The sequence below is a fragment of the Chelonoidis abingdonii genome, chromosome 3 (assembly GCF_003597395.2).
Source record: "Chelonoidis abingdonii isolate Lonesome George chromosome 3, CheloAbing_2.0, whole genome shotgun sequence".
Lineage (NCBI taxonomy): Eukaryota > Metazoa > Chordata > Testudines > Testudinidae > Chelonoidis > Chelonoidis abingdonii.
In genome coordinates this window covers 212807225-212817905 of record NC_133771.1, presented here as the reverse complement: position 1 = coordinate 212817905, position 10681 = coordinate 212807225, and the positions used below count along the sequence as shown (strand labels likewise).

The window sequence follows — 10681 nt, the reverse complement described above, 5'->3', positions numbered from 1 at the left end:
TTGTATGTGTAGACAAGGTCTCGGGCTATAGAAGGTTTCAGCTGAAGGAACTGGTGCACACCCCTAATTACCAGCTATTGCTCAGAAACTTTCCATGGCCATGTGGCTAGGCACATATAATGGCAAAGTACTGGTCTACAGCTTGTGGACAGACTAAGGATGTGGCATGGCTCTTTGACCATGCAGGCAGTATTTGGACTAATAGGCAGTGTGATTTCATAGTTTCCAATGCTGCTTGCCCCTAGGATGTCTTCAGTCTTCTTTTCTATGAGCTTGCCATTGCTTTGGTTCCTTAGCCATTTGCAATGGGTACAATGAGGTACAATAACCCACCCACTTCCTCAGTGACTCTCAACCTGAGGATGCTGCTGAGCATCAGTAATTCCACCAAAGGAATTAAATATATATTTGCTCCTGAGCAGATCTAATCTCAGAACAAAATGAGCCCAAGCAAAACTGTCCATAAGCTCTAATTCCCTTTTGGAGTGGGAGGCAGCCAGACACCATTTCTCCATTGCTAAACGTGCCTGGCTACTGCTTATCTCAGGTTTGCTCAGAGGATTTAGGGTGCCCTGCAGTGCCCACTGAAGTCGATACAAAGGCTCCCATTGGCTTCAACAGGCTTTGGATCAGGGCCTGAGCCCTAAATGCACAATAAAAAAAAATTACTTTCCCTGAAGCCATTGGTATATTACAGTTGTGAGGCATCTGCACTATGTTACAAGCGAGGCTTGAGTTTTCCTTACCAATAAAGAATTCTCCCAGGTTTCATGCTTCAATCTTTGCTAGAAGTCACCCCGCTCCAGATAGTTTGGTAACTGCATGAAACCAGTTTCAAGCAAAAGATACTGGAGAGGGGAGTAGGTGATTTTCACACGTTCAGAGTTAAGTATTTCAAGCTAATTACAAATAACACACACACACACACCCATGTGCAAATACTATGTTGTGCTTTGGGAATTCAGCCTCTGAAGGACGGTGGTGCTTTCTGTTCCGCATAGCCCCGATCGATCAAACTCAGCCTCGGTGTTAAGGTTCATGATCATGAGGAAGCTGAATGCAACAGGCGATAGCTGAGTCCGGAGACTTGGCAAAAATCCCCAGCACTGGCTTTCGGGTTCTTTCCCAGTCTCATGGTGTTACACAGCAGGCAACTTTTGCGCTAGTACGAGGGGAAAGGCAGCAGGCTGAGTTTTGTCCTTTCCCCGCTCCCGGTCGCCAGCAGCTGCATAGCGCTGATTCGGCTCAGCTGCGCCCCTTGCAATTAGGCCCACTTGTGGTCCTGTTTTTATGCCACCAAGTCATTTTTGTAGGGTGCTTGTTGTCCTTATTCACTTGCTGCTGCTGTTTGCAGAAATGGTATCTAAGGCTTAACTGCACCCGCCCTCCATGCTAGGTCTGCTGTGCTGTGGTTTAGTTGCGTAACACATTATACCTCAGCACCCAATGGAAGGGGCCAGTCCAGGTGCGTCCAAATTCCTTATTCGTTTGCTACCTTACCTCTCCTGCAATGCGCTCCAGTACCGCACCCTGGACACTGGCTTCCCACGCGGTGCTGGGAACCTTTGTGCCCCGCTAGCCCCGTCTCAGTCAGCCCCGGGAGTACGTGTGCTATCGAGGCTGCGCTGCACCATGGCTAGGCTGTGAATGCAGCTCTCCTGGATGGTGAGGCTCCACAGCTCAGGGCTCAAAGCGGCCGCCTTTGCCCTTTGCGGGTGATGCTAGTTTCTCCGTGCTTCGCTCCTGGGTGTTTGACTCCTCGGGGGGGCTCGCTAGGTTAATGCACAGGCGGGCGAGCCGCGGGTTCGCCTGTGATGCGCTCTGGGCTGCGGGAGAAACGCAGCTAAACGGACCAGCCTTGCTGAGCTTCCTGCCAGGGTTAAGGGCAGGCTCTCTGCTGCTGGCAAGGGGGAAATAAACAAGTGAGATTTACCCTGAGAGTGTCGCCAGCATCATTTCCTGCGGTTTCTGTTCGGCTCCAGCCCAGTGGCTTCAATGTGGTAGACAGGGCATGTGCCTCGCCCCCCGAGCGGCGAGACTAAGCCTTGCTTTGGCGTGCCCTTTCTCACCTGGGGCCCCAACGCCGAAGTGTGAACGTTTCTGCAATGGGGCTAGACCCCGGCACTAGTGAAATGAAAGTTGAGATGCCTGAAGGCTGGAGCGCTCACTTTCGCCTTCACCGCTCACTTTCGCTAGCGCTGATCATTACAACCGGTTTGATTTGATTAAAAACAACATTAGCTCTGCTGTGTCTGTGGTCTGGGGCTGGAGCTAACGTATTGGTCGCGTCTGCCCCAGGCCATGAGGCAGCCCTCGGTGAGGCACGGTCAATTAGCAAGGGGATTAGCCAGCCTGGCCTCAGCTTTAGCCCTTCCCCTTTGGAACACGCTGGGTTACAATAATTTGCTTTCTGGTAACTTTACCAAATGATGGACAAACTTCTCTGGTCTCCCACGCCGCGCGCAAAGCAATCACGATTGAGAAGATGGTGGGTTTAAAGCTGAAGGAGCAGGTGTAAATAGACTGCCTACGCTTTAGCCTTCCAAGGAGGGCTGTGAAAATGACCCCTAGAGTGATATTGTATATACCGTATAGGGCTCTAGTAGCTCCTCCTTCTTTTAAGCTTAAATGGATACATTATTCTTCGTTAAAGAAAGGCAGGAAGGCTTTGATTAATGAGAAATATGAGAGGATGTGTATTTGAATTTGAAAATATTTTATTTGAATAGTAAATAGTTATACAGTTGAAACAGTTCTATTGAAGCATTCTATAAATAGCTAACAGTTAAGAAAATAATGTGTGTAGAAAAGAGATTGCATCTAAAAGTAAGAGCTGTCGGTTGCACAAGGGCTGTCTGCGCCCTTGGAGCAGGATAAAATGGTCAAGATTGTGTGTTATTCTAGGTAGAAAAGTTAAAACCTTTTAGCAGATCCCTTTAGAACAAGATCTTCTTCTAAAATGCACAGTGAAATGGCATGGGGGGGAAAGCGCATCAAAATATTCACTTTCAAATAATATCAATCTTCATAATTAATATAAATAAATAAAGAATAAATAACAATTACTCAAATCAACATATACATATAGTCAGCTCGTGATTCTACCTCGCTAGGGACAAACAACCGAAAAAAAGAAAGTTGGCAGGTAATATTTAAGGCAGTTTCTACAGCATTTTCTGGAGACCATCAACAGTAGAGTCAAGGCATTTGTGGCTATACTAAAGAAAACAAAATGAAGCAGTTTTATTTGTTCACATAAAAGGAGGGGGGTGTAAAGCCAGCTTCCAGCAGTTCACAAGCCATAATAAAGCTAATCATGTGGTAAATTCAATTTACAGCCTGTGAAATATAAAGGCATTATTCTTCGAGATTGACTTAAAAAAAAATAAAACCAACAACCAACCCAACCCCTAGGCTACGCACACAGAGACATGTGGGCAGAGGAAAACCAGAGAGACTTCCTAAGGGGACCTTGATCCCGCTAGCGATCAAAGAGGGGCTGCTTTTCAGAGACTGAGCTACAGGAGCAAGGACGGAGGAATCACCACCAAGGAGACACTGGCACAAGTGGATTTTATGATTACTCCCCCCTCCCCCAACCCCTTTGTTTTCATCTATAAGTAAACCAGGCGCTGGAGGAGGAGTGGGGTGCGGGGGGCTCAGCAGCCGGGGGCTGGAGAGCTCGGCTCTTCAGGGCGAAGCCGGACCGAGGCAGCGGCCAGGCTGCACCCCAGAGGGCAGGAGCGGGCGAAGGCACGGCCTAGCAGGCGGGGCGCACGGGCAGCTGCAGCAGGATGACCTGCCGGTTCTCCGAGGGGTGGCACTTGTTGATGTGGCGGGTGAGACCGGGCGAGCTGTAGAAGGTGGCCGGGCAGTACTTGCAGGGGAAGACCTGCGCCGAGTGCAGCAGGCGCAGGTGCCGCTCCTGGCCGCCCTTGCTGGGGAAGGTTTCCCCGCACACCGGGCACAGGTGGCACTCGCTAGCGGCCGGCGCGCCGGGGCCAGGGCTGGGGCTTTCCTCCGGGCTGGTCCGCTCCGGACCGGGCCCCGGCTCGTGGCCCAGCAGGTGCTTGCGGAGGTAGGCCTGGCGGCGGAACCGGCGGGCGCAGGTGGGGCACTCGTACAGCCCCTCCTCGGAGCCGGACTCTGAGCCGCAGCCGGCGCTGCTGGGGCTGGGCGTGTCCCGCTCGCTGCTGCTGCCTCCGGCCTCCTTGGGCTGCGGCTGTTCCTCCGGCGCCTTGGCGGGCGGCGGCGGGGCGCTGGGTCCGGCCGCGGCTTGTGCCAGCGGCGGTGCGAGGCCAGGTTGGCCGGGCAGCTGAAGACCTTGTCGCACTCGGGGCAGCGGTACTCCACGCGCACGATGCGCGAGCACTTGTGCTGCGCCAGGGCGAAGGGGTCGGCGTACTCCTCCTTGCACAGCTGGCAGATGAACTCGCCCAGCGGCCGCGGGCCCGGCCCGCCCGCTCCCCGCGCCCGGGGCGGCTCCACCGGCCCTTCCTTGATCTTCAGCCCTAGCACCGGCGACGTGGTCACCTCGTCCTCGAAGTTCAGCTTGCGGATGGCTTTGGCTTTCTTAGCGGCCGGGGGCTTGTGCTTGCCGGGCTCCGAGCCGGCGGGGGGCCGCTTGGGCTGGGGGCGGGCGGAGGAGGCGGGCAGCAGGGCGGACAGGCTGCGGGTGCCGGCGCTCGCCTGGCCGCTGCAGAGAGTGGCGCTCTGGATGCTGCAGTGGGTGTCACTGTGGGTGCTGCTGGGCACGCCCTGGGCGCTGCAGGGGGTGCCGCTTTGGGGCCTTTGGGTGCTGCAGTGGGTGTCCCTCTGGGTGCTGCGCTGCGGGCCGCTGGTCTCCGCGGGGCTGGAGGAGGAGGCCCACAGTTTGAGCTCGGCCGGGGCGAAGAGCAGTGGGTCCATGGTGCTGGGCACCGCCGGGGTCGGGAAGGACTCTGCGGAGACCGGCGAGCCCAGGTTGAAGCTGCGCTCCAAGGATTTCTTCTCGTGCTCCTTGCTGACGGGCCGGGTGGGGCTGTACAGCGCCTGACACACGGCCTCGGGGGTGCCGAACTGCATGGGCTTGTGGGGCTGCAGCGGCGGCGGCTCCCGGGGCGCGGTGGGGGCCGCCGGATCGAGGCCGGCGGAGGGGAGGTGTGGTGAGCAGAGCTGCTGGCGACCGGCGAACAGCAGCAGCTCGGGCTCGCCCTCCTGGCCGCAGCGGACCCGGTAGGAGATCGGCGTGGCCCTCCGGTTCCTTTTCACCAGGAACCCCCGGGGCATCTTTGGCGGCTAGGCCGGCGGGGAAGGCACTTGGGGCGGCAGAAGAGGCGTGGATCCGCAGCAAAAGGCTTGTGCGTCTGGCTCCAGCCGGCTGCCTCACTCAGGCTTTGCTGCCTACTTCTGCCATCCAGTCCGGGCTCAGCAGCAGAGGGACAAACCCCCGACGTGCCGCTGCTGCTGGTCCCCCTTTGCACTTGTTGTCTGGTGGGCGCCCCGCAAATGGGTCCTGTCTGCCCCTGCCCGGATCGCTGCACTCTTTTTAAGGGGAGAGGATGCCATTGTTCGAGCCTCCTGCTCCATCCCCGAGCCAATCAGCGCTTCCTGCGGCTCCTATGGATTGGAGGAGTGTGGGAGGGTGCAGGCTCGCAGAAAGGGGCAGGGACAGCGGGGTCGCTTGCTAGGTATAGCAGATGTACCTGAGGGGTTTCTCTCGTTCAGTTTCCTTTCTCTTCCCCCCCCCCCTTTCCTCCCATTTACTTCTGGCCCCTCCCGGCTAAAGGCACACGCCTGGCCCCTCCTCTTTTCACGGTCTGATGGCTTTCTATAGGAAGGCACACGTGCCTGGCCTTTGTGTGTCTCCTCCGGGGGGCACAGATCTGCCAAATGGAAATGTCCATCAGCATGACAATAAGCAGCATCTCAAATCGGGGGGATTACCCGCGGTTCTGGAGCAAAATAGCAACAAAGGAGAAGAATGGTCAGAAATATGTCAGGAGGGTTCAATATGCAAACTGGAGACGGCGGGGAGGAGGGGGACAGAGAAAGAAAATGTAGATTCTGAATTGCTTAAAAGCTCCCACCCCCTAAGGAAATGCTGAAATGGTGCTGGGATGGGGGAAGGGAGTAATTGCAAACAAAACATTTTAGGAGATTGCCACTGGAGTCTGAAAATCAGGATGTTAAATATACTGGTAAGGAAGAGTCCTCAGGAAGTGATGGGAAGCCATTTCGAGGAGAAACATACATGCTGGTATTTTGATTAGCAGCGGATACTTTAAGGGTTTAAAAGCTGGTTATTCTAGTCTGAAGCGCTCATAAAATTTGGCACTACCTTGTCCAGAATCTCTTCGAAAACTTCTGACCTTAAATAAACACTTTATCAGCAAAGCAAATTGTTGATTTGTTGTATTTTGGAGCTGAAGAGATTGGGCGCTGGTGAGGGGCTGACTTTTTTGAGGGAGGGGGAGCTTTAATTACAAAAGAAAAAAAAACTTTTGTTAAGTTACTGAAAACACAATTGCTCATTCCGGTAAATGAAGCCACCACCACTTAGTACAGTGTGTCAACCTCAGTGTTATTTATTAAAATTCTACCGCATTTCTAGTGTATCACATATATATAATTTGTTCTTCAGTCGGACAAACTTCTTTTACATGATTCTTTGCGGCCTCATGCATTTTAATTCAGTTGGTGCATTTTGTCTGCTGTTTGACATCAGATGCTAAATCAAGGGGTCTAATCAAGTAGCTAAAAAATAAAGAAAGGGTCTGTCTGTCTCTGCACAGTAGCTTCCCAAAGCCTCACCCCCTTCACCTTTGTGAAGGAAATTAACCTCTTTCTATTGAATGCGACCCGCGGCCAATCTGGACGAGAAAGAGACGCGTGCTGCGGGGCTGGGGCGGGGGGAAGAGAAATCTGTCCAAGACAAGGCAGCGGCTGCAACAGCACAAGATGCTCCCCCCATCCCCCTCCGCCAGCAAAAGTCATAAGAGCGAAAAAACAAACAAAACCCCAATACCCCGCCTCCCTCCCCGCTACATTTGGGACCCAAAAGGCGTTATCCTTTTAAAGTCTCTCTCTAGATTGCTCAAGGAAAAGCATGGACCAAAGTCTCAGGCAATAATACCTGTTACATGGGGATGGGCTAAAACCTTCCCAGAGCTCTTGTCCTTTAATCTCGTCTAGAGTAAGGTGTAGGAGAGGGATGAAACAAAGTGCAATGATTTCCTCCCAGCTTTAGAAAGAAAAAAATCGAAAGCCAGCCAGACCTCTCAGGTTTCCCGTGTGATTCTTGTGTCTGCTCCTAATCGAAGGGACTGTATTAGCCCCCCTCTCCCTCCAGTGCCCCAACGCTGAAGTTTGTTAGCTGATCTACATGGTGGTTTTTTTGTTTGTAGGTTACTTATTGCCCTTAGTTACGCAGGGCCAGGGTTGGGCATGAACCACCAAAATAAACGGTCTGATGTTGAGGGTGCTGAACGCTTGTGCCAATGCTTTAGTATCACGACAATAAAGTTAAGTGAAGCACGTGCCTGTCTGCAAGATTGGGAATTTAAGGTAGCGCTGAGCTAATGATAATGCAAGCTAGACCCTAGTGTAATAATTCATATGTTGCCTGCCATTCGTTATCGGGCAAATAGTCAGTTAATGACAGACCACTGGGAAAAACGAGAAAAATGTTTATGTGCCCACAGCTCTCTTCCCCTTCCCCACCACATCAGCCTCATACTGGAGCTAATCAAACCATTCTGTCTCCTGTCTATATTGCAAACATCCAGAAATGCCTGCTAATCCAAATGCAACTGATGTTATTGACTAGCCGTTTTAATCCCGATTTATATTGCTTCTATAACGACAGAGATGAAGCGGTACTAACGCCCACCCTCCCATTACTTTCTCGAATTTTTATTACGCTGTAGGTTCCAGCTTGGCAAGTTTTGTAGTTGCTCAGACTCTTCTCCTGCCCTATATATGTGAGGAATATAGGCACTCTTTTTCATTAAAAAATTATACAATAGATAAATCAAAATACGTAACCTTAAAAAGCTGAATGCAAAAGAAAAAAAACCCGACAAAAACCCGCCGCAGCACAGTGAATTCAAACAGTGCTATGAATTAACCAAAGGGAATCTATTGAAACCTATTGAGATACTTAGATTCAAAGGATCCGTTCTTTTTGTTGTTTTGCTAGTCCCAGCCAGCTGAAAAAAACAAAACCCAAACCCTCCTTGCTTTCAGTCGTGTACGATAAAGATTAATTGAAACTTGAAAGGTACAAGTATTCTAAACTAATTTTCACAACAACAGAGTGGAAAAAATGTCGGGGAGGGAGAAGACACCCGTGTTCAAAAGCAGGTGCAGCAGTGTGCATTATCTGACAGTTAGAGCTGCTGCTGGGCTATGCAGGCTCTTTGCTGCTTCTCGCACTGCAGCTATGGATCACCCTCCAAAACCGCGTGCGTTTAACCCTAAAGCCGTTTTAGACTGGGGAGTCTTCGGGGCAAGGACTGGGCCCTCCTTCGCATTTGGACAGCTCTTACCGGAGCACACTGCGAGCACTACTGCAATCTGCATGAAGCAGCACAACATACTAGTAATAATGACTTTAGCACCGATCTGGGGAAAGGCGCTGTCCAGGCAGTTGTAATAAACAGATCCTTTAAAAAAATCAAATGGTATAAGTGCCTGAAACTCAAGACGCGACTGTTATTTTTGAAGCGTTTGAGCGGAATGACTGAGTCCTTATGAAACTATAAAGCAGCGTCTATTCCATCCCTATTTAACTCTTTGTCTTCAGCAGAAAACTTCCACGTTTCCCCCAGGGGATTCCCAGCTGAGTCCACCCCGCCCCCTTCCCTTACAAACCACTTTGTTTGCGCCAAGTTCCCTTCACAAGCAAGATAAGACCAACGGCATATGTGGGAATTTGCACAGGGAATATTTCATAGCTCCTCAGGCCAGGAGAGACCGCTGTCATCTTCTAGTCTGACCTCCTGTGTGACACAGGCCATAGGCCTTCTCTGAATGAATTCCTGTTTGAAACAGAGCCCAGCTTTGACAAAGAGATCCACTGGAGTCACTTCAGCGCCACCTTTTACAACTTTTTTTTTTGAAGGGAATAAGGCATGTTGTGTTTTTTCGCTCCCTTTCATTTGTATTTTGCCAAGCTGGAAAATCAGTGGTAGCAAACTCAGTTGCCTTTTGGCGAGGCTTGCTGGGGAGACGCGTTTCTACAAGACCCCATTATTATCCTGTTCTGTGACGAGGCAAGGGGGGGGGCGCACAGAGAGTTTGGGCCAAGGAGTTTGCTGTTTTGAATGTTCTTGCGAGCGCATCGGAGCGAACAGTTTGTCAATCCCTAAGCTTTACTGATTTGCCTACTTTACTCAAGATTTTAAGCATGCCTCCCTGTATCAGCCGACAGGCGCACAGCGGTTTTGACTACTCCACACAGCACCGGCGTAATATGTTGGGCGGAACAAACCCAGAACTGGGCTGAAGTGTGACAAGAGCCAAGCCCTGCCTCCGATTGGATTTTTTTTTTAAATCTACCTTTCCCCCTTTCTGGTGTAAGTATCAAGTGGCTTACAGCTTTTTACTTACACCCACACCTACACCCCCTTTTCAGACAGTTTCCTCAGATTCACAAACCCCATTTTTGTACGTATCAAGTTGACTAGAGATTGTTTTACACACACATACACGCCTCTCTTGTAGGTTGCAATAAGAAAGGTTCATCAGGTTCCTAACCTCCATTGTTGCATGACGCATAAACAATTGCTAGGTTGCTACTGTTTGACCCGGGGCTCAGGAGCGAGCGCAGCGCGTTTGCAGGAATTAGCGATTGTTGTGTCTGTCTGCGGGCCACGCGAGAGACACGCGAATCCCTCAGCCCGCTCCCCCCCCCCCGCGCCTTCTATTCACCTTCTCCTCTTCCCCGCCCCGCTTCCTTTGTTCGGCAGATTAGCATAAAGCTGCTATGGATCTCCCGTTTAAATAATTACACACAAAAGAATACTACATGAAAGCGAGCGAAAACAAGAAAGAGCCCACGAGTCTGTTCCATTTCACCCAGCTACCAGCAGAAAAAGACCTGAAGTATTTTCTACTGCTTAAGTTTCAAGTACTCCCCCCCCCCCATGGCAATCTGCTCTGCTCCCATTATTCAGCTTTTTTGAAGGGGTGGGGTGGGGAGGAAAGCGGGCAGCTCTTTTATTACGCAAAGTATATTGGGTAGAGCAGTTTTCTCTTTTAAGTGGCGCATTTATGGCGATTTGTTTATGCTATTCAGGCATAGCTGCCCAAAGGCCTAAATGAACGTAAAGTTTTTTTTTGTTTTGGTTTTTTTCAGCCCAAGGTGGGTAAATTGATCACCGTTTCTGGGAAGAGAGGGAAAAAGTAAATAAGAGAGTGTGAGAGAACAGCGCTCGATGGCATTTGTTGCAGGACCAGCATGACAAACGCCTTAAAGACTATGTTACCTTTCAATCGTGCCACACAGCCATCCAGCATTGATTTCCTTTAGCCTCCGCAATAAGCATGTCCTAAAACCGAGTGATCAGCCAATAGCCTGTAAAGATAAGTAGGAGAAAATAACTGAGATTCACACCGAGCCACATGCTGGCGAGTAGGTTGCCCCTTTCTCATTCTTTCTCTCTTGCTTTTGGTGTGTGTGTGTGTGTATATGTGTATT

At 51.0% G+C, this 10681-nt stretch overlaps 1 protein-coding gene across 1 annotated transcript; it reads right to left on the bottom strand.

Annotated features, from left to right (window-relative positions):
• Nucleotides 1–2745: 2745 nt before the first annotated feature.
• On the bottom strand, nucleotides 2746–5533 carry INSM1 (INSM transcriptional repressor 1). The gene is given in 2 exon segments (XM_075063464.1): nucleotides 2746–4240; nucleotides 4243–5533. Coding segments are annotated over 2 exon segments (1506 nt in total). The 5' UTR covers nucleotides 5269–5533; the 3' UTR covers nucleotides 2746–3760.
• Nucleotides 5534–10681: the final 5148 nt, after the last annotated feature.